This window comes from Mesoplodon bidens, assembly GCF_964165515.1.
Source record: "Mesoplodon bidens genome assembly, chromosome: 6".
Lineage (NCBI taxonomy): Eukaryota > Metazoa > Chordata > Mammalia > Artiodactyla > Ziphiidae > Mesoplodon > Mesoplodon bidens.
Window position 1 is genome coordinate 18,002,333 of NC_138162.1, and position 23,441 is coordinate 18,025,773.

Sequence of the window (23,441 nt, forward strand, 5' to 3'; positions counted from 1 at the left end):
CATATTGACCAAGTGAAGGAATGTGAGAACTCTAGTGTCCCTTCCTTCCAGCTCAGCTACTGTCTTGGCCCTCTGCTTCCCAGCCATGGGGCCCAGAAGCAGAGGGCATCACCTGCTTTCAACCTCTGAGAAGCTTTAACCAGACTTCCATCTCTGGGTCTGAGCGTCTGTTCCTGGCCAAAGTTCAGGGATTTGGAGGGGCACTTAGGTAATGGTTCACGTAGTAGAAAACATCAGAATTAGGATCCACGAGGGACTCGATGCCCATCCGTCCCCCCTGTTTATTTGAGAGCTAATTTAATTCATCCGTAGGAGTGTCTTGGTGTGGTTGCACAAGTTTCTGTCAGTTGGGGTTTACCTGACGTGAGTTCAGAAAAAGGACTTTTATACTATCTGCATGAGCCTATTTATCTTTCCAAGTCTTTTGGATTTTCCACTATTCCTCAGGGCTGCACGCCCCACCTGTCTCACTACAGGGCCCCTCTGTCTGCAAGGAGGACTGGGAAAGGGGACAGGCAGCAGGGGCTGAAGGAAAGACTAGGCTGTTTACACCATATGTTGGGAGATCCCAGTGGGGCCCCTCAAATGCCAGCCTTATTCCTCTTGATGCCCGTGGGACCTCTAGCCCAGTCAGAGCCCTTTCAGACCAGGTTTTGTAAGACAGCTTTCTTTTCTGCCTTGCTGCCTAGGAAGAATAGACCGTCTTTTCTTCCTGGCTGTAATGACCATCAGCATCAACACCATCTGCACCACCACCACCATCATCATCAATAACACCAGGACCAGCATCATCACCACCACGAGTACCACCACCACCATCCTTATTGTCACGGTACCACTAACAACCCATCATCATTATCCTTCTCATCAACACAAAACCCTCTATTAAGGGTATATTATGCTCCAAGCCTTGTGCTCGGCGCTTTTATCTCATTTCATTTTTACCATAACTATGAGATAGGTACGTTTTTTTCAGGTGTACAACAAAATGATTCAGTTATTATTTTTTTTTCTTTTGCGGTACGCAGGCCTCTCATTGTTGTGGCCTCTCCCGCTGCGGAGCACAGGCTCCGGACGCACAGGCTCAGCGGCCATGGCTCATGGGCCCAGCCGCTCGGCGGCATGTGGGATCTTCCCGGACCGGGGCACAAACCCACGTCCCCTGCATCAGCACACGGACTCTCAACCACTGCGCCACCAGGGAAGCCCTGATTCAGTTATTTTTTTCAGATTATATTCCATTATAGGTTATTATACTGAATATAACTCCTTGTGCTATATAGTAAATCCTTGCTGCTTATCTATTTTACGTATAGTAGTTTGTATCTGTTAATCCCATACTCCTATGTGTCCCTCCCTCCCTCTCCCTTTTAGTAACCATAAGTTTGTTTTCTATGTCTGTGAGTCCGTTTCTGTTTTGTATATAGATTCATCTGTGTTATTGTTCGGTTCCACATATAAGTGATTACCATACAGTATTTACACATGGTGTTTGACTCTGGTTTACACAAGAGGAAACTGAGGCACAGAGAAGTTAAATAACCTGCCCCAAATCATACACATAGGTAATGACAGTCAGGAATTAAACTCACATCTGTCTTATTTCCACGTCTGTAGTTTGAAAACTATATTCTCCTTCAAATTCCTCCAGCCTCCGAACTCGTAAGCATAAAAAAGGTTACTCTTTTGACCGCTGGAAAGACCAAGGCTCAGAGAGGTAGAGAGGCTTCGAGACAAATGTAGTAGAGGCAGAGTGTTTAAAAGCTGAAGCCCAGACAAGTCTGGCCCCAGGCAGAGCCAAAGACATGAGAAAGTATCTTAAAAGGACCCCCTCATCCTAAGGCCCAGACCTGACTCCCCTTCTGATGTCTTCTGGGATGAGTCCTCTTTTCCCTTTATTTTTCCTTGATTTATAGGACCTTCTATGAGTGAATTATGTAATTTATTTCTGCTTTTGTTATCTGTTATGGAGTTTCTGGCTTTCTTCTGGGTAAGCTTTTTAAAAACCTAGGCATTTTCCATTCTGTATCCCTTGTTTGAAGAATACCTACCATTTGGAGGTGCATAATCGATATTCATTGAATGAGTTAATGAACAAATGACCAAATGAGTGAAATGTCTGAGTGTGTCCAGGAGTGAACGAGGAATCGCTGGTCTCTGCACACACCCCTCCGTCTACGGGCTTCCCCTCCAGGGCACAGGACAGCTCCTTCAGCACAGTGGACAGGCTGGACTTCGTATGCAATCAGAACCATTCTACCTCGGACCTTTAGACTCTCAGCAGGGTTTTCCATACTGATGCCTTCTCTTCAAGGAATGAATTTCACATCCTTTGTCTGATGTATTGCATATGTTTATTATTTATAACGTGTAAGGCAGTTTCCTTGCAGAACAGAATGCATGAGAATTAGCCCTGGGTTCTAATCCTGATTCAATCACATGAGTTATGTGAATTGGGCAGTGACAACCTCAGAACCTCAGCTTCTTCATCTGTAAAATGGTGACAATACTTATCTCCTTGGAGTGTGAAGACACATGAAGGTCATATATGGAACTGCCTCACAAACAGTGCCTACATGTCACAGAGAGTCAATAAATGGTACTTTCCTCTCCTTTCCTTAATTCCCTCTCTTCCTTCTCCTCCCTCCTTCCCTTTCTTCTTCTCTTTTTTTAAATACATTTATTTATTCATTTATTTAATTTTTGGCTGCACTGGGTCTTCGCTGCTGCACGCGGGCTTTCTCTAGTTGCAGTGAGCGGGGACTACTCTTTGTTGCGGGGCGCAGGCTTCTCATTGCAGTGGCTTCTCTTGTTGCGGAGCACAGGCTCTAGGCACGCGGGCTTCAGTAGTTGTGGCGCACAGGCTTAGTTGCTCCGCGGCATGTGGGATCTTCCCGGACCAGGGCTCGAACCCGTGTCCCCTGCACTGGCAGGCAGATTCCTAACCATTGTGCCACCAGGGAAGCCCTCTTCTCTTCTTTTCTTTCCTCCTTCCATCCCCTTTTTCAGAAGCTCTTTAAAAAGCCAGGATCCCAGCTACCTAGAGGCACGATAAGCCTCTGAGGTTGTGAGTGGCACTTCCTGTTGGGAAGCCTTCTCGGCACCCTGAGCAGGGGCAGTGCAGGGCAGATTGGAGGTGCTCCTTAGGAGCTGATGGAAGAGAAGCTGCCCCCCTAAATTCTGGATGTCCAGCCTGGAAGAGTCTGTCTCATCCAGAGGTTGTAAGCCAACAGCTTCCGGGCTATACAACCCACAGAAATGTTTGGTTTGGCACACAGAGTGCTTAACAAAAGTCAAAATCAGTTGCCAATATATAAAACATGAGAGACTTCATATTTTAAAAACTCCAGATTTCTTGTACTCAAGGAAAAAAGAAAAATCTGGCCACACTGAATCCACATTTCCACACTGTCACACTCAGCTAGAGGCTCCCCCTTTGGCAGCCAGCGTGTTTTCCACAGTTGACCACAGTCTCCACCATTCCCTGCAGTCTCTCCAGCATTGAGCCTGAGGGGTGTTTCCAGCTATCATTGAGAGTTTGCACTGTCTTGCTTATTACATTAGAGGAAGGTTTCTCTGTATCTCTACTTCTTTCAAAACTGCATACGTGGGAGGGGGCTTTAAAGGGGGGAGAACTTAAAGGAAATAAAGGACAGAGTCTTTTTCTTTATGAAGGTAAAACATATGCCTAAAAAGAATTTCATCAGGTATATACTCTAAGATTCCAGTAACATGAAGTTCAAAAATAAGCAAAACCAATATCTTGGTGGTGTGGGTACTGCCTGCCATGGAGAAGGGAAGGCCTCTCTGGGGAGTTGGAAAGGTCCCCACCCTGATCTGGGTTTCACGAGTGGACACAAACATAAAAATGGATCAAGCCTAATGCTTAAGATTAGCATGTGAGCTTAATCTCAACAGGAAAAACTTGAACTGCATTTGTAATATCTCATTTCTTAAGCTGGGCAGTATGCACATGGGCAGTTGTTTTATTTTCTTTAAGTCCCTCTGTGTCTGTCTGATGTATTTATAGTAAATACTACTGCTACTGCTACTGCTACTGCTATGGGTTGGCCAAAAATTTCGTTTGGGTTTTTCCATAACATCTTACAGAAAAACCCGACCAAGGTTTTTGGCCAGCCCGATACTATGCCTCAGTATTTAAAATACAAAATCACATGCTTGGGCTGCTTCACCCAGTTATCGCACCTGTCTGGTTCCCATCGGTGTGTGAGTTTGTGACTCTTGATTTCAGTCTAGCTCTTGTTTCACAGATGGGGCAACTCTGGCACATATAGCAAGCAGGTGTTGAACCCTGGTCACCTGACTCAGCCACCATAAACATTTAGGGAGCATCTACTGTGTGCTGGGCACTTGGGGGGTGCACCAGGGTAAATAAGGTGGGCACGGGCCCGCCTTCACGCAGGCCACCCATCCTGCACGCGATCTCAGTGCTGACATTCCACTCATCTAGGTGGTCCTCGTTCTCGTCATATGTGCCAATACCCGTAAAGTGCTTAAAACAGAGCCTGTCACACGGCAAGTGCCAGTGGTGGGTCGCAGCAGGCTTGCGTGGGCTTACGAGAGGCAACAGTGTTGATCTCGTGCTACTTGTGTTGAGCGACAGCCATGTGGAAAACCAGAAATCTGCTATGGTGAGAATATTTACGCCTCAGAAACTGGCAAGTGCTACAAATCAGAGGGCGTATTTTTGTGGAGAGCCAGTTGTGAATTATTTACCGGCTGGTAAGTGATCGTAAACATTTTGCCTTTATTATTATTATCGTAGAGGCAGCACGGGTAGCTGGAGGAGTCAACGGCAGCATCAGACTGACCTGGTCTCTTTTCAATTCCTCGTAGGCAAGTGGCTTCTATCTCTGAGATTCCACACATACACCTGTGAGTCTAATTCCCACCTCACAGGTGTATGTGTGTGGGTGTGGGTGTGGGTGTGGGTGTGGGTGTGTGCAAATCAAGGCGGGAAGGTGTCTGATCCAATGCCCGATTCACAGCAGGCATCCATTAAATGTCAGCTGTCATCTCTCACTCTCTTATGCTGGGGACAAATGTGATAGTAGCTGGAGCAGAACCTCGGCCCCGACCGTCTACCTTGTGCTGGCGCTCAGAGGTGAACCCTCGGAAAGCACAGGAGCGATCCAGGGCCTGCTCTGGCCTGGCAGCGCCTGCACCAGCAGCGCTGTTTCTGCAGCGCTCACCACAGAAGGGGCAGGGGTGCAGCAGAGGCCAGCTTTTCTGCCTGATTCCTGGAAATCATCAATCTCTGCCTTTCGCCCTCCTCCCTTTTTCTAGCACATTTTTTCCTCCTGGATAATGAGGCCTCCGGAGACCAGTGGAGGTCTGAGCCTCGTTATGGCTCTCTGGGTAGGCCGGCATCAATAAAGGCCGGCGGACCAGGGAACTGGGTGGGGGGCTGGAGCAGGCAGGCAGCGGGTGGGCGACTGACGAGGGGGGTGCTTTGCAGACTTTCAAATCCCTGGATTTATTTCACAGTGAATTATAACTCAACTCTTTAGTGCCCGGGGCTCACAGAGGGAAGGGTGGGAATTCACCCGGGGGCAGAGAGGGAAGGTCTGAGGGGGAGACGGGTCAGGGAACCCGGTGTGGGTCCCAGGCACACGGGATGTGAGCGGGGTCTCCTGTGCTCTGTGTAGAGTGTAGGTCCCTGCCTTTGCTGGGTGGAAGTCAGGCTGGAGTCGAGGCAGGGTGGGATGGAGCGCAAGGAGCTCCCGGTCAAGATCCTGGCTCTGCTTCCTGGGGTGACCTGGCCCAGTCCCCTCCCTCTCTGAGCCTCAGTTTCTCCATCTGTACAATGAGGGGCATGTACCTGATGATCTCCAACTTCCCTGAGACTCTGACATACAGCCTCTGTATGCGTGCGCCTGGGCGTGTACAGCCCATCGGAGTACATGGGTGCTTGGGGAGAATCCATCTGGGGACTCTGGGTCAGGAGTGGGGAGAGGCAGGCTGAGTGCATGAGGTCAGGGAAGCAGGGTGCGCTCGTGCAGGTCTGGGAGAGTCAGGCAGAGAGAGAGACGGAGAGAGACGGAGAGAACAGCGGGGATGGAGGGAAAGAACGTGGGCAGGTCACAGAGGCATGGGGAGAAGGGAGAGAAAGAGCGTGAAGAAAGCGGCAGGAGAAGGAATGAAGCTGGAGACGGGCAGAGAGCGGTAGCGGGGGAGGATGAGGAAGCAGGGGCGGAGAGCCCTGGGGGGCACGGTGGAGCAGCGGGGTGCTGGCCAGGCCCAGCGCCAGGTCCACAGGTGCAGAGTGCTGCGTAAGCCCTCACAGCCGTGCTCTCGGCTCATCGGGGAACCAGTGCACCCGGCATCGGGATGTGCAGCGGGCGGGCAGACGGCAAGGCCTCCAGCGCCCCGGCAGAAAGGCTGAACCCGCCCTGCAGCCCTGCCTCTCTCACTTCCTCCAGCGTGAGGGGCCAGTGCCCAGAGCTGGCACGTGACGCCTGGGATCGTGCTGCCCCGGAGGACAAGAGTGGGGTCCCGACTGATCGGGTGACACCCAGGAACATGGGAGCGGCCAGCCCCAATGTGAACATGGCCTTCCAGCCGGGCCACAGCAGCCTGGCATCGTGGGAAGAGCACAGCCCTTGGATGCAGGCTTGGGGTCAAGCCCTCATCCCGGGCCATTGCCCGCTCCTGAGGTCTCAGTGTCCACAAGGGGAAAATGCAGACAGTGGCCCTCACTCCTCATAAACATCCTGAGAGACCAGTGGAGGTCTGAACCTCGTTCGGACCTCGTATGCTAAGCTCCGGGTGCACAAACACGGTAGGTGCTTCGTACACAATTGGTGTTACTAGTTCCCCGTATCACATATTCATTGCTTTCCACCAAATAAGCAAGGCACGAGAAAGATACCAGAAGCCTAGGCTATGGAATATCTGAGAGCTTGTATGAGAGAAGCCAAGAGCACCATCCTGACAAGTGAGGACTTTCCAGTCAGGCAGACACAGGTTTGTGACCTGACTCTGCTCTTTCTACCTAGGTGTTCTCGGGGCCTCAGTTTCCTCATCTGTAAACTGGGCACATTTGTCCTCTGACTCCTAGGCTGTCATCAGGATTCAGTGGGACAGTGAATAAAAGATCCGTAGCACAGGGCCTGTCAGAGGGAAGGTATTAAACACTTAAGGGCTGGAAAAATGATGGTGAACAAGTCTTCACTCCACAGAGCAGGTGTGACCGTTAGTTGCTTTCACGTATGTAGAGGGACTAAGGCAGGACCAGAGCGTATAAGTGGTCAACAAGGTCATTTCCCTCCCTGAGCCGCAGGTGGGCGGCCCCAGTCACTCACCTCCACCCGTGTGGGGTTCAGCCAGTGGGGGATGTCACGGACAGTCACGTTCGCTGGCAGGATGATGGACTCGCTGTTGTGGTCCAGGCACGAGGTGGCACACTCCGACCCTGAGGGGAAGCCGAGAGTGAGGTGGCGGCTCAGCCCCCGTCTCCTGATGCCAGGGGCTGCCCCACCCTCCAGAGTGGACCCTGCCGCTCCCTGGTCCCCAGTGAGTGGGGATGCCCACCCTCAAGGGCAGTGGGCAGGAGTGAACGCCCCAGCAGCGCCACCTCTGGTCTCCCTGACCGTTCTCTTGCCTCCAGTGCAGCTGGCACACACCACGGCACTCAGCAGCCCTCAGCCCAGGTTGGTCTTGCTCTTCCTCTGCTCAGAAACCTTTGGAAGGCTCCCCACATCCAGGACGAAGTCCAAATCCCTTTGCTCAGCATCTATGGCCTCCCACGGTCTGGTCAACCTTATCTCCCACGAACCATCTTCACACCCTCCCACTAACTGGACTGTGCTTGGTTTCGCTCGGAGTCCCACACTTCCTCGCCTCTGTACTTCTGTTCCTGTTCGTCCTGTCTCCCGAATCGGCCCCCCGATCTGCCTCTGCAGGGTCAAATCCTACCAGTTCTTCAAAGTCCAGTTCAAATCCTCCAAGAAGCCTGCCCTGATTTCTGCAGCTGAGTGACAGTGGCGCTTGGCACTGAGGAATCTCACTCCAGTGCTGGCCTCACCCCATCCCTCCTTTCCCCGGTAACAGGGATGCCCTGGGAGGGCAGGGATGGGAGTGGTTCCTCTCTGAGCCTAACCCAGTGCCTGACACACAGGGTCTGCTCAGCAGGCGTCAACCCAATGAACGGTGAGCCTGTGAATGCAGCATCCACGTCTCAGCCCCACACCTCCTCCTCCCACACAGCTTGCACTCAGCCCTCCTCTGTGCCCTCAAGACCATCCCCGCTCCTCTTCAACTAGCGTGTGACCAGTTAATGACCCTCCAGACCTCAAACCACGTGTCGCCTGCTCGGAGAAAACCCCCATTCCTGACAGGCCAAACCCTCTCACGGGCACCCATCACTGATTTGTCACATTGGCTTGGTGACTGCTGTACCAATAGCTCTCTTCCCTGCTCGACTGTAAGTCCGTGAGGCCAGCACTGTCTGTGCTCCCCCTTCTAGGCCCAGAGCCTGGCACTGTGCATGGTGGATGGTAGGCGCTCAGTAAGCATCTGCGAAGCGAGTGAAAGGGACAAGAGTGCACGGGTGCACAGGTGCTTGAGGAAATGAAAGCGTGAATGCATGAATGGGTGACTGGCGCAATGAGTGAACAATGAATGAGGCACCTCGTGGTGGAGGAAGTGGGTACCTAGATGGATGAGTGAATGGATACACGACTGAGTAAGTGGATAAAGGGATGAAAACGTGAGTCAGGCAGTGAGTCGGTGATGACGCCACAACCAACAGGGATGGGGTGAGTACACAGAAGCCGTTGGTCCAGGGGCTTCTTCAGTTGACTTCAAGCTGTGGGTTAGCACGATGACTGTAATGGGACTCATACGTTCTCTGTCCTGACCTCACTGATTCTGAAGTCTCCTAAAAATCAAGCTCATCCCATGGGATGTCCCCAGGACTCCAAAAAAGGTGCTCATTCATATGGACAAAGAACTGATGTGTCAGAACATGACCAGGGGCCCAAGGAGGTCATTCCCCTGCCTTAGTGCCAAGACCCCCTTGAACACTAAATGGTTTACAAGAGTCAACTCTCTCTCTTTTTTTTTTTTTTTTTTTTTTTTTGCGGTACGCGGGCCTCTCACTGTTGTGGCCTCTCCCGTTGCGGAGCACAGGCTCAGCGGCCATGGCCCACGGGCCCAGCCACTCCGCGTCATGTGGGATCTTCCCGGACCGGGGCACAAACCCGCGTCCCCTGCATCGGCAGGCAGACTCTCAACCACTGCGCCACCAGGGAAGCCCAAGAGTCAACTCTCTTGAAAAATATCCTATGCTGTGAGCCATTCTAAAGGCTCCCTTCCAAACGTGTGTGTGTGTGCGTGTATACACACAGTATGTATATATGTTTATGCATACATGCAGCTATACGTACACAGACGCTTGTATATATAGATATAGCTTATCCAGTGCCCTTCCTGTTGCCACCTTGTCATCCTCTTCAATCTAAGAGACTCACAGAATCTAAAGAGGTAGCAAGGGTGGGTGGCGGGTCCAGGACAATCTCTGGAACCTCTTTAACGTAAACATGGGGCCACTGAGCCCAGAAGGTGGGCATGGGGGTCCTCCCGGTCTTGCCAGGTGGTTTCCGCCCGTCACTCGTTCCCCTGCACACCCAGTGTCATCGCATCCGTCTCAGAGGGGACAGCGTGCAGTGTGCGGGCTTGGGTCGCAGAGCTGGCGAGTGGGGGCCATGAACGAAAGCCCGCACCTCTCCTCTCTGAATTCCAAGCCCAGCGATGGATACGGCGGAGACACAGAGGGAAGAGAAAAGAAGGCAGCAGTGGAAGGGGACAGAGAGGGGTGCAGGGTCAGAAGAAAGAAAAGAAACGGGGGACACACAAAAAGACAAACAAGATGAGTGGTGAGAATAAGGGGGATCCCTAAGCAGTCAGAGAGGCTCAGTGGTGCGTGTCTGTCACGAGATCAGTTCTGAAGATTTTAGGGAGCAAGGATGGAACAAGGCTGCGAAGATAAGACCCTTTTGAGAAAAGAAGACGCAGCCTCTGAGAAGCAGACGACGGTTATCTATCCCAAAAGGGGGAAAGGAAAGATCTGGTCAACACAGGAGGCCACCGCCGCATTACGCGGCAGTCACATCCTAATTTCTCTCTCCCGCACCTCCCCCTCGGCACTTCTTCCCTCCCCCTCGGCACTTCCCTCCCCCTCGGCACTTCCCTCCCCCGTGCCGCAGCTCTGGGCCTCAGGACCAGGCTGCTGTGTTGTAATATATGAGCCCTAACCGGCATCACTACAGAGTGGTGACCTCGGCAACCCCCCCTCCCCTTCCCGATGGTGGCAGCGGCCTTGGTGGCAGTAACAAATTTCTGAGGACCCCTCACTGCCACACAAGCCTCCCCAGGCTGCTCGGGGAGGGACCCTAGAAGAGCTGCTCTGGGTGGCTCCAGCATGTGGCCCCCAGCCACCAAGCTGGACACATGCATCACCCCTGCCCTGCTTACCAGGCCCTTGGGCGAGTCCCTCTCCTTGGTGAGGTGGGCTCTCCCCAGGGAGGGGCTCAGAATACGGGAGGAGGGAGAGCCGCCTGGGGAGTGGGGGAGAGAAGCCTCTCCCCTCCGTCCGCCGGCCACCCCCCTCAGTGCCCCAGGCCTCTTTTACTCTCTCAGCTCCCCCCGTGTGCCCTCACCTGCCCACCACCCATCCCGGGTCACCGTGTTCATAAAACTGGCATCTGCATGGCCGTGGGAGCAGGAGGAAGGGAAGGAGATTCAGGTTCCGATGTCAGACAGCTTGCTTTCCCTTTCTGCTCTGACCATGAAAAAGCTCAGTGGGTAAAGCAAATGCTACCGTCACCCCCTCCCCCTACCTCTTGACCATTCTGCGGGCCAGCAGAGAGCCAGGCATTCTGGCTCATTTTCATGTGCCTGTGACAGGTACACACAATACAGGTACAAAGGGGCCACGAGGTGTGTTTGTGTATGTGTGTGCGAGCTACACGTAGGTTTATGGGTGACGAATTTGTGTGGTGTCTCACTGAAGTGTACGTGCTAGGCATGGGCTCACCACGTGATGTGTGTGTTTGCATCTGGTTGTTAAGCATTTGTGCATATATGAATATATGTGCTTGAATGTGTCAGCGGATGCAGACATGCAGGAGGTCTGTTTATCATCAGAATTTTTTCTCCCAGGATTGCTCAAGGCCAGTCGTGAGTGTGACTGAGTATTCACGTGCATGCCCTGACTGAATTGGGGACAGGGACCCCATCACAGACAGAAGTGTCCAGAGCCATGAACACCCCTCAGGGATAATGGAGGAGAAAGCCTTGGCCTTGGGATGGAACAGCCAAAGCTACTGGCCATTGCTACACCTGTTGCCCCAACTTTCTAGAAAGCTTATACTGGCAGGCCCTATAAACCCCACCTCTCTGCAACCCTCCTGGTCAGGGTCCTTTGGATCAGTGGCTCAGCAAGATCTTAAAGTACCTCTGGAATCAGCAGGGACAGCAACCATGTCTGTGGGTGTTTTCTGAGCCGTCCTGGACTAACACAGGAGGGTTGATCCCTACTCTAAGTTTAGGTGAAGAACCTCTGTACTTGGAGGCTACATGTTTCCATCTTTAAAAGGAAGGGGTCAGGCCCCCTCACGCCTCTGCTCTCCAGCCATGGCCCTCCCTTCTGGACATGAAACGATAACTCGTTTTACTAGGTGAGGGACACATTGACTCTGTGGCTGGGAGTGAGTGTCTGCACAGATAACCGTCTGCTCCAGACATCCCTGGTGACTGTCCCAGGATTGGCCATGAGAAAGGACATCCAATACCCTGGGCTCTTCATCATGGTCAATTAGGGAATCAGCCCAAGAGGTCAGTATCACTGCCCTCAACCGAGATTAGACTCAATGCACACCCAGCTCCCCAGAAAGCCACGGGCCTGTGATTAATGCGTCTGTCCAGACACCTGGTTTCAACCAGGCAAACTCCTGGCATCAAACCACAGGTTGTCTCCCTTCACTTGGCAAGCTGGCCTATCACCACGCAAAGAGTATTCTGAAAACACTATTCATCCTTATTTAGAAGGCAACTGGAATGCCATGGAAAGAACTCAGGCTTTGGGAAAGGAGAGGTTTGCAAAGATCCCTTTGAGTCTCAATTTCCTCATCTGTTAAAGGTTATTGAGAGGATACGAGGTAATGCCTCTAAAGTGCTTGGTGCAGCACTGACCCACGGTCGGTACTACGAACCGTCAGCATTACGTAAACTTTAAGATTAATAACAAAGGCCGCCACACTGGACCACTACTGCTTCCCTAAACAGGATGCGTGTTTTCATACCTCCCTCCCTCTGCCACATGATTCCTTCTGCCTGGAATGCCATTTCTTGCCCCACAAGCTCTTGCAAATCCCTGTGTAAGCATCCCTTCCTCTGGGAGCCTTCTGTGTCCCCGGAGGCACCGGTCAGCTGTTCTGTACTCCAGTGTAACTGTGCACGCTCACCCAACACTGCTTTGCCAACATCCATGCCCTGAACTCTCTCTCTCTGGGAGGACAGGGTCTGATCTCATTCCTCTCCATTTCCCCAGTGCCTCATGCAAGGTCTCACATAGTACGGCTGCCCAAGTCCTCGGCAGGGGGTGAGCCCCGAGCTCCTGGAAGGACGTGCCCTCCCACCGCTCAACCCGACACGCCCGTCGTACCGATGGCATAGCCTTCAGGGCACTGCAGCTTCAGGTTGCTGTTGAGCAGGTCCGGGGCTGAGCACTGGCCTTGCATCTCCTGGCAGACGTGGAAGGAGCCGCTCCAGGTGCCATCTTTCCGGCAGTGGATGACGTTGCTCCCGTGCCCCTGAACGCCACAGAAGCACAGTCAGGACCAAGAGAGACCCCACCCTCCACAGAAGAAGCCTCTGAGTGTTGCATCTCCCCAGAGCTCTGAAAATGTTAAAAAAACAAGTTCTTAACAGTGGTGGAAACCCAACCACCCTCAGACAGAGGAACTGTAATATCTCCATTTTACAGACAGGAAAACTGAGGACTCAGTGTGGGAACAAACTTGCTCAGAGCATCCTGGAGAGTTTAACTCCCAGGTTTCCTAAATCTCAGTCATGCTCTTTCAGAGATTTCAATCGGAGAAATTTGTTCTGCTTGTTTTTTTTTTTTTAACTGAAAAGGTGGGGCCCACATGCACCCCCAACGTGTACCGTGAGTAAACATGGGTCCTGGAGCTGTTTGGAAGGAGACAGACATACACCAAGGCTCGCTTCCTCTCAATTGATGAGAAAGCGTCCCAGGCCAGGGCTCTGCCACGTGCTAAGTACGCAACCTTGGCTCCGCTGAGGAGCTTTCTCTTCCAGGGCTTCCCTCCTCTCCTTCCCCTTCCATTCCTCCCTTCTGCTCCATTCCATTCCAGCAATAATGTCACCAATAGGGTTGGGGGGGGATACTTCCATCTGTGCCCGCCCCCCTGATTCTTTAAAATAGGCAACGTTTCCCATTTCTCAATCTTCTGCAAAGTCACGGGCAAAGGCAGCCTGCAGACGTGGTCCTTCCCCCAAACCGCTTTGCACATCTCAGATTCTAACGGGAGGTGTCCAGCTTTGTCGAAATTTCAGAACCACCCCTAAATCCAAAGACTGTTTCTTAGTGTCCACTCTGGGTTCAGGACCGTGGGGTCGTGAGATGAAGTGAGCCAGTGTGTGCCCCAGGAAGCTGGGAGGGAAGACACTCCCGTGAGCCGCCAGCCACGCCAGCGTGACCGTGCTCAGTGACTGCGCTGTGTGCACCCGGCGAGAATAACCGGATGTGAGGGGCAAGCTGGGAGGGCCTCTGAGAGGAGGTGACATACGGAAAAGAGTTTTCAAGATCCTGTGTGGAATCAGGCAGAACAGGGAGGGAAGGACAGCTGTGGGCACGTGCAAGTTCGAGAGGGAGGGAGTCGGGAGGAGCAGGTATGGCAGGTAAGGTGTGGAGCCTTAAACAGCCACTTATGGAGGCTGGACTCTACCCCATGGAATTGGAGAACCACGGGTCGTCTCTGCACAGTGGGGCCTCCTGTGTGAGAACAAGCTGTAGAGCGTCTCCCTCTTTCACGTTTAGGATGAGAAGAGAAACTCTACATGAGGCCAGAGCAGCTGGCCACGCTGCACCAATGAAAATGTCTGCAGAATGGCTCCCATGCCCTTCAGCTGCCACTCAAGCCCCTGCGTCTGGCCTCCAGAGTGCTCAGAGCCTTAACTCTGCCTGATTCTCCAGCTCCCTGCTCCCCGCGGCACTACCGCTAACCTTGAACTCCGTCAATTGCCTGCATTCTTTTTTTTTTTTTTTTTTTTTGCGGTACGCGGGCCTCTCACTGTTGTGGCCTCTCCCGCTGCGGAGCACAAGTTCCGGATGCGCAGGCTCAGCGGCCATGGCTCACGGGCCCAGCCGCTCCGCGGCATGTGGGATCTTCCCGGACCGGGGCACGAACCCGTGTCCCCTGCATCGGCAGGCGGACTCTCAACCACTGCGCCACCAGGGAAGCCCTGCCTGCATTCTTGAATGCACCACGTGAGGTGTCACACGGCCGTGCTTCTCCTTCTGTCTGCTCTGTCCCTCTCCCCTGCCCTCTTGCCCAAACACTGGCACAGACCTTTTCTGGCACAAGCCATCCTGTCCTAATGCCACCCCGGTCCTGCAGAGAACACTACCTGAAGGTCTCTGACACCCACTGCCTCTCTATCATCTGCTCCCTCCTAGACGGTGAGCTCCTTAGTCATCCCTGTATCCCCGGGGCCTTCCACAACACTTAATAGGTCCTGGCCTCTGGTCCATTCATTCGTCACTCAGTATTTTTGTTCACTCAAGAACTGTTTAACAAAATATGGAGTCAACAGGTGACAATTATGGAAGGAATTGGTTTAAAACACAAGAAGAGAAATGAATGTGTGAATCAAGAAATGAGTAAATGAAGAAATGAATGAATATGAGAATAAATGAATGAGTGCACATATGAAAAAATAAACTCTTGGAAAGGGTTGATGCAGGCTGAAGCTCCCCTGTCTGAGGAAACAGCTGCAAGGAGAGGGGATTTAGAGAGAAAGGGGGCCCCTCTCTGGGCCTCACGTGGACCAGCATGAGGAGGGTCCAGTTGTGGTGGAAGCCTCTGTGGCCATCGAGAAGGGTGGCCCATCCCAAGCACGCAGCTGTGGGATGACTGCTGAGTCCACCCAGAGGTTCCATGTGAACTCAGGGAAAGTGTAGGCAGCTTCACGTGGCTTCAGAGAACCCCGACTCTCCCTCCCAGAGCCCCAGGCCCCGTGATTCTGCTGGGCCCTCATGGGAGTAGGAAATTGACCCCAATTTCCTGGAGCTTTGGCCTGGGCCTATGATGCATTTGGCCTCCAGCCCCTGAAGGGCTGCAGACCTCAGCACTATGTGGGCCAGAGCTGGCTGGAGAGCTCGGTTTGCAACAGAGAATGTATCAGAACTGACTGGAATCTGCTCAGGGCATTGCAGACTGGGGAGGCTCCACTATAGAAGGTGGGGTTATAAAGGTACTGGTCTTGCTACCTCTTGACTCTCTCCCTCCTGCCCAGTTCATCGGGCACTTTCTGCTGCTGACTAACTCGGCGTTACAGAGGACGGGGTCCTTCTGGACTGAACTTTCAAACAAGGCTTACTTGGGGGCTGGCAGTCCAGGGCGGGCTTCTACAGTGGAACCCAGATGACACGTCCAGCCCCATCTCTTGCTACACGCATGTCCTCCCTGCTACTCTGTGGTCACCTGTCTCTCCTGCACACTTCTCTTGCTTCCCACCACCATACCTTTGCCCCTACTGTGCCCTCTGCACGGCAGACCTTCTGGAGCCTCTCCAGATTTTCGAATCCTCCTTTGGGAATAGATCTCAGTGCACTCAGGGCTGCCTACCACCTGGTGCAGACCCTCAAGTAGATCCATGATGCTGAGTCTAGTTTGATCAGAGATGACCTGACATTGAGGACCCCATCTGGGAAGACCAGAGACCACGGGCAGGGGACCCACTGTGTGTACGTGGCTCCAAATGCACAGTGCTGCATGCCAGGGTGAAAATTCTCACCAGGGGGCTGAGCATCCCTCAGCAAAGCATTGTGCCTCTCTGCGCCTGTGCATCCATCTGTAAAAAAGCATACTGTGCTCTCTCGACCCCTCTTTAGCTACACAGGTCCCCAAAGGGCCGAAGGCATATAATATAGTATCAAATACCTAATATGTGCCAAGTGTTTTACGCACATTTAAAAGTGCTTTTAACAATGTAGTTAGTGTAGAAATTATGTCCCTTTTACAGATTTGGAAACTGAGGCTCAGCTAGGAAGTGAAAGATGAGTTTTTAAATGATATTGGTGTAATGGTTAAGAGTATGGACTTAAGCCAGCTGCCCAGGTTCAAATCCCATCTCTGCAACTTTGCCACTGTGTAGACCTGGGGAAGTTCCTTAACTTCTCTCTGCCTCAGTTTCCTCAACGGTTAAATAAGCCTGCAGTTCACGGCCTGAGAAAGTCACCACGAGGATTAGGTGAGTTAGGTTACGTGAAGCATTTAGAGCTTAACACACACATCAAGCTCTCTAAGGGTTAGCTGAGTTCTTAACCACCCTGTTGCACTGTCTCTAAGGGAACTTCAGAATCAGCCCAAGCATCACCCACATCTTAGAAATGGCAGCCACCAAAATAGGGAGCCAGCAGGCAAGTCACGCAGGTCATCGGGGCCAGAGCCAGACCTCTTCCTGTAAGCCTCTGAGCTTTACTACAATGCAGGGGAGGGGAGGTGGGGAGGAGAGGCTGGGGGGTGAGTGGAGAGGGAGACCTAGGCTCTTTCTACTTAGCAGAAATGAAAATAAACATAACAATGGCAGAGAGAAACATGGCAACATCAGAGCAAGGCAGAACCGCAAGGTGCAGTGCAGGATGTAAACAGTTAAGCTTTGGAGGCAGCCTGACCTAACAACTGGAGTCTCAGTTCTACCTGGACTTCCTAGTTGTATAAGGTGGGCAAGCCACTTTACCCCACTGAACCACATCTTCCTCATCTTCAAAACGGGACAGTAATGCCAGATGATGTGGGGCTTAAATGAAGTAGTCTGTGTAAAGCACTTAGCCCAGACTGAAATGTAGTAAATGCTCAATAAATCACAGCTGCTGTTCACTCTTTGCCTATGTGTCCAGTCAATGCCCTTACATGCATTTTGCTTCCTCCCAGTGAGATACAGGGGTGACACGCAGCTCCAGGAGTAAGGATGGGCAGAAAATGTGGCTTGTGCAACGACTTGGTTAGGAGATCTGAGACTCTGTGTCAGATCTGACTCTGCTGGTATCAATAACTTGCTGTGTGACTTGAGGTACGTTGCTTCCCCTCTCTGGGCTCCAGTGGTCCCATCTATAAGGTAAGTGGGTTGCAGCAGAAAATCTCTGAGGTCTGGCCCACCTCCAACATCACATGGGCGTGGGATGTCTCTGACTTCCTCTAGGAAGCCCTGCGTTCTCGGGCAAGCATGTGACAACCCTGAAACTAGAAGCTGCCCCTGCTCTGGGAGGCATTATACATATGAGAGCTGTGCTGTGTCCAGAGCAGACCCAGAAAGGCAGGGCCAGCTGCACATCACTAGTGGCAGAAAGGCTTTTACATCCTTCCTCTGTGATCTGTGCAAAGAACTGGGTGCATTCCTGGCTCCACTCCCACCCTTCCTCTCTGGCTCCTGCTGCGTTGCTAAAGTCCACCATTGAGTGCATTACTTCATTCCGAAAGCACCTTTAGCTTCTTCCTCTCCTGCTGCAGCCCCTGTGCATGCATCTCCCACAGACCCTGTCTCCATCCCAAGACAGCCCACTCCCCTAATCACCTACAAAGCCCCCCACAGTGCTTCTCACTGAGTTATCACCTCGGACAGCTCAGGAGCATCTGAGTCAGATTAAATGCTGAGACAATTAGCACTTCTCCCCAGTCGCCTGGAGATGGAATCCCTGTCCTTTGCCACTCGCCTGCCCTGGAAATGTCTGGAGACAGTGGGAAAAGCAGGGCCCTGGAGTCAGTCAACACCACCTACTAACTCATAACCGTGGGCAAGAGCTTGGCTTCACAAGCTTTCTTCCCTTATCTGCAAAATGGGCATATTGCTTCTTTTTCAGAAGTTTATTATGAGGTGTTAAAGTAAGAGAAAATCTGTGGCTTCAGTGTGGCCGTCAGGAAATACTTTAAAAAATTTCTTTTAAAGCTGTTATTGTTAAGGTTCTCTGTCTTGGTTTACAGGGATAATAACACTATAAATTCTAGAGCTGAACTGTTCAATATGGTAGCCACTATACAAGTGTGGCTGTTTACATTTAAATTTGAATGATTTAAAATTAAGTGAAGTGTAATATTTAGCCATTCAGTCACTTAGCCGTGTTTCAAGCGGTCCATAGCCACACATGGCTGGAGGCCACCCTATTGCACAGCACAGACATGGAACATTTCCATCACAGCAGAAGGTTCTACAGGGTAGTGCTCATCTAGAGAGTCTATATATTCTACAGGTTTACGTGAGCTAGAGGTCAGGTTCCTATGGTTCCTATTGGTCTCCCCAGCCTATATCCTGGCCTCATGCATGACGGTTGACTTTCTGGGGCTAGCTACCGACAGAGGGCTAACTTTCAAGCCACTGCCTTTGTTTCCAGGCTCTGTAAGAGCCCACGTGGCACATCATGATGCATGCGGCATCTCTCCACTAGAAGTGACCTTAAAGGCAGGCTAGTTCATTTGTGCCTTCCCCAAGGCTGCCATGCACGGTGGCATAGGTTGTACACTCTACAATTCCAGGGGTTACTCATAGACATGCCTTACTTTCATTACCTCATTTAACCCTCACAAATAAACTATAAGGTAGGTAGTATTATTTCCCCTCCCTCATTTTATGAATGAGGAAACTAAAGCTTAAAGAGCTAATGAACAACTTGCTCAAGTCCTCCAGCTAGTAAGTGGTGAAGCCAGGATTCACACTCAGAGTCCAGATCCAGCATCACACTGGCTCCCAAGGAATGAATGAAGCTGAGGATTGATTTGCTCATTTGCTTTTAGTGGTCGTGGGAAGGAGTCTGTGAACCTCCCCTGCAACAGTCCCTGTCCTCTCTCGCCAGGATCTGGAACTTGTTTGGAAAGCAAAGAGTTCTCGCTCCATACAAGCTGTTTGATTCAAGATACTCTGTGCCGTACGTTTCAGCTGTGCTTACAGGCAGCAAGAGGGGATCTGAGGTGAATACTCGATTTGGCTCTCAGGCCCCTGGTCTGAGGGTAGAGGAAATTCATTTGCAGTACAAACTAGAAACGTCAATTGTATTAGGAGCCCATTTGGCATGTGTTCCCTCATTCTTTTAGCCGGCAAGCAATACCCTCTACTCTTTGTGTCTGGCCTCTCTGCCAGTTGCCAAACAGAACTGCTTGAGTCGTCTGATAAATTTACATTTTCCTCTCCTTTAAATACAAACTGGCCATGAAAGGTACTTGGCAGGCCACAGGCAGACTGGGTTTCGGTTTGATAACGTGACCACGGCCAGAACATTATTCGGCTCAGCAGTTCTGGTAACTGTTAGCAACAGTTTTACGTAAGGGAGGGAGAGGGAAGTTGATCGGCTGCGTGAGGCCATGGTAATCTCTGGCCTTTGCTTGTTCTCGGCACTGGCTTCTGCTTCCCTGGCAGCCGGGGATGGGAATGACTCGGGTACACAGACATCCCTGAGTTTTTCAGGTACTGCCTATTGGATTCAGCCTGTCCACAGTTGGGGGGGGGGGTGGGGGACCTGGGTTCCGATTCTGACTCAGCCGACACCAGCTATGTCACCTTGGGTGGGTGAGTGACTTTCTCATCTGGAAAATGAGGAGATTGGCCTGGATGTTCACTGCAGCTCTTTCTCATGCCTTGTCACTTCCTGAGCACCTATTAGGTGCTTGGCACTGTCCCAAGTGCTGAAAACACAGGGAAGATTAAAGCTGTGGTCAGGCATTTCAGAACCTGGCGGGGGGGGGGGGAATGTGAAATGAATTATGATGCAGTGTGGTCGATGCTGTGAATGGGGGGACCCCTAGGAGGGGCACGGACCCCACAGTGGAAGGGTCAGGAGAAGGTCCTTGGAAGGAGGGCTACCTGGGCTGAATGGTGAAGGATGGTTAGGAGTGAAGTGGCTGGAAAAGGTGACAGGGACTTTTTCACAGAGAATGCCCAGGTGAAGGGGAGATCCGTCTTACTGGTGATGGGGGAGACGTCCTGAATGCAGAGGTGGGATATCCTAAGGGAGATGGGGGTCGCTGGTTCACAAAGGGCTTTGAGCAGGGGAACTGTTATGATCACATCTGTGCTCTGAACAAACCACTCTGGCTGAAATGTGAACAATACACTGGACAGAGGCAAGGAGAAAGCAGGGAGATGGTCAGGAAGCTGCATGGTGGCCCAGGAGAGTGAGGCTGGTGGCCTGAGTCAGGGTAGTGACACTGGAGCCAGATGAGAACAGTTCAGGAGCTGACTGAGAGAGAGAACGGGTAGGACTTGGTGGCTATTTGGATGTGGGAGCGGGAGTGAGACGAGGTGAGGATGCTGCTTTGACAGTGTCTGGTGTTTGGTAGATGCTAATAAAGACTAAGGACTGACAGGGGGAGAAACCTGCACTGGGGCCCCGTGGGCTGAACCCTGGCCTTGCACACCTGTGAGTCATGGGGCTTGAGGTGTCAACCCTAAATGGTTGGTTCTCTCAGGGTTGGAGCTCCGTGTGGACTTAAGTCTTCTCTGGAGCCAGCTGGCTCATCATTCTCTTTCCCACTCTTGATTCCCTACCTGTCTTAGTGGGTGGAGGGGGGGGGCGTGTGTGTCAGGAGGAAGGAAAATGCATTCACAGAACTCCTTCCGCAGGGCCGGCGGGAGTGTTGGACTTTGTCTCAGTTACATGTGGATTGAGAGAAAATTCCATCACCCTCTGTCCTTCCTCCTTCCATAGTATTCTCAACGCTGTACATCTAGTCTAAATATGGTTCCCTTTCTCTTTATGCTTGAGGAGCCAGCTGATGTCTCAAGATAGTGAAAGTCATGATTTTAAGTATTTCAGGGACCAACGTAAGTGGTGATGGTGGTAGAAAGTTGGCCAAACAGCCTTGGTCACTCCTTAACTCGGATCGACTTCATACCCTGGGATTCCACATGTGATTTCTTTCATAGGGGTTCAGAGCTAAGAATCTCTGAACCAGTAAAATGCAGTGATACAGGTAGGACAACGAGGCTCAGAGAGATTACAGAGAAAGATGGCGAGAACCCAGCTCCTTACTTCTGCGTTGCTGATGTTGCTATTATACAATTCTGCCATCCGTAGAGAGTCTCCTAGAGGACGTGGGCCTTAAAACACTGGCCGGTCTTTGGTAAGCAGAGAGGAGCGGGACCTAAGTATAGACCTCAAGTTCAAGGAGTCTCACCTGGTTGCCATCGCTGTCTTCACACTTGACCCTGCACTCGCTGTTGAACTGGAAGCCATTAGTGCACTGGTAGAGCCCGTGGAATTTCGGTGGAGGAGGGTCACAAGTCACAGGAACACAAGCCCCCTCCTGCCAGCTGCCATCTTGGGTGCACTGGGTCTTGAAGGCCCGCCTTCAAGGAAGAGATAAAAGAAGAGACATCTCAAGGACCAAATGGCTGGCACCACGCCCTGCACCCACGTTTCTCTGGAGCCCGCTGGCCTCATGTCTCCCTTTCCCCTTCCTGATTCCCTGCCTGTCCTGTTGGGTGGTAGGGGTTAAGGTAAACGTTCCTTTCTCAGGGCCAAGCAAGAGTTACCTGTGGACTGAAATAAAACTCAAGCCCTGCTGGCCCATCTCCTCTGACGGATCCTGGCACAAGGACGGTATCAATACCCACCATCTACTATATACCAGGCACTTTGCAAGCACTTTACATATACATCCTCATTCATTTTTCACAGCAATCTTATGTGGTAACTGTTATTATCATCCCCATCTTATTGCTGAAAAATAGAGGCCCAGAGAAGTGAAGTCACTTGCCTGAGGGCACACAGCCAGCAGGCAGTTGTGAACAATATCCTTCTAGATTCCCACCAAAGAGGATGGGAGGAATGGTGGGTACTGCCTCTAGCAGAGAAGTGAGCACTTCCTTCTAATCAGCCAGCCAGACCTGGCTCTCCTCCCCCAAGCACATGTGAGTTTGCCTTTGCAGCCCCACTTACTTCTTTGACTTCCGGGAGGAGCCGGGCACGTGGTATCCAGGTCTGCACTTGTACTTGCAGAAAGAGCCCACCTTGTGCTTGTTCTCCCGGCAGCGGGCCGTCTGGAGGTCTGCGTTGGGCACCGGGGGTGGGGCCAGGCACAGGAGCTCGCACAGGGCCTCTGGGAAGGACCACAGCCCGTCCTCCATGCAGGTCAGGAGACTGTTGTTGCCTGGAGGACACAGGCAGGCAGGGTTAGCGGGGGGGCGGGTGCGGAGGGTGGTCTCTGATAGCCCAATTCAGGCACTGCCTGGACTGAAACCAACTTGAAGAACCAGAGGATCTTTCACATATAATTCCAGACCCTTCCACTTACAACTGAGGAACCTAGGGAGAGAAAGAGCTGCCACAAAAAAAAAAGGAGATGCAACTTGGGGAGTGACGTACCCCATGTCTACAGTGAATTAAAATTCAAGGCTCCTGACTTGATTCTGAAACCTCTTATACTGCATAGAAAAGAGAACTCCATAATCCTTTAATCCACCCTCCCTCCTTCGCCATGGACATTAGAGCCCAGAGAGGAAGGTACTTGCCCTCTCATAATTGGCAGAGCAAGCTCCTATCAGAATCATCTCCGACCTCTGGGATCAGTGTGCTGTGTGACCTCTAGCTGCCGCTCCCTCTCTGAGCCCTGTACCCCTGTATTTGTCCTAGGCCCCCCTTATGCCTGGAAGTGAGAGCGCTGTGGTATCTGGAGGTTTGATTTTCTTTTCAGGCCCCAGTATTCAGTGAAGCTTTGCCAAAGCGGCTGAGAGATGAGCACGTCCCCCATAGCCCGTGCCAGCTCCAACAGACGTGCTGATTGCCATCGGGAAGCTGGCCTGATGGGGAAGGTTACACATAAAAGTAAAACACGGGGAGTCAGACTTTTCACTGCCAGGTCATATATTATCGATGCACAGCCTGCCCCAAACCTCCCCAGGACAATTAGAGATGGACCTGAAACTTGGATCTCTCAACCAAACTCTCCTCTTGCCTGTTATTCTTGAAAGGTGTTGACAAGCAGGACTGGAATCACATGGGAGGCTCCGGGATTTGGAGGTTGGAGAGGGGTGATGGGGATGAAACTGATATTTACTGATCATTTACGACGTACTGAGTACTTCTGCTATGTGATCTCATTTATTCTCACCACAGTGCTCTTAGTAGGATGACTCCCATTTGGAAACAGAGACTTAAGAGAGACAAGTGACTTGACCAAGTT

At 51.8% G+C, this 23,441-nt stretch overlaps 1 protein-coding gene across 1 annotated transcript in view; it reads right to left on the reverse strand.

The window, feature by feature from the left end:
• The window catches only part of PAPPA (pappalysin 1), a 256,176-nt gene that overhangs the window by 39,439 nt on the left and 193,296 nt on the right, over window positions 1–23,441 (reverse strand). Inside the window, exons 16-19 of the mRNA XM_081237665.1 lie at window positions 22,199–22,409; window positions 21,435–21,606; window positions 12,689–12,836; window positions 7,326–7,435 (exon numbers count right to left, since the gene is read on the reverse strand). Coding sequence (XP_081093791.1) covers window positions 7,326–7,435; window positions 12,689–12,836; window positions 21,435–21,606; window positions 22,199–22,409 — 641 coding nt within the window. The remainder of the gene's footprint in view (window positions 1–7,325; window positions 7,436–12,688; window positions 12,837–21,434; window positions 21,607–22,198; window positions 22,410–23,441) is intronic.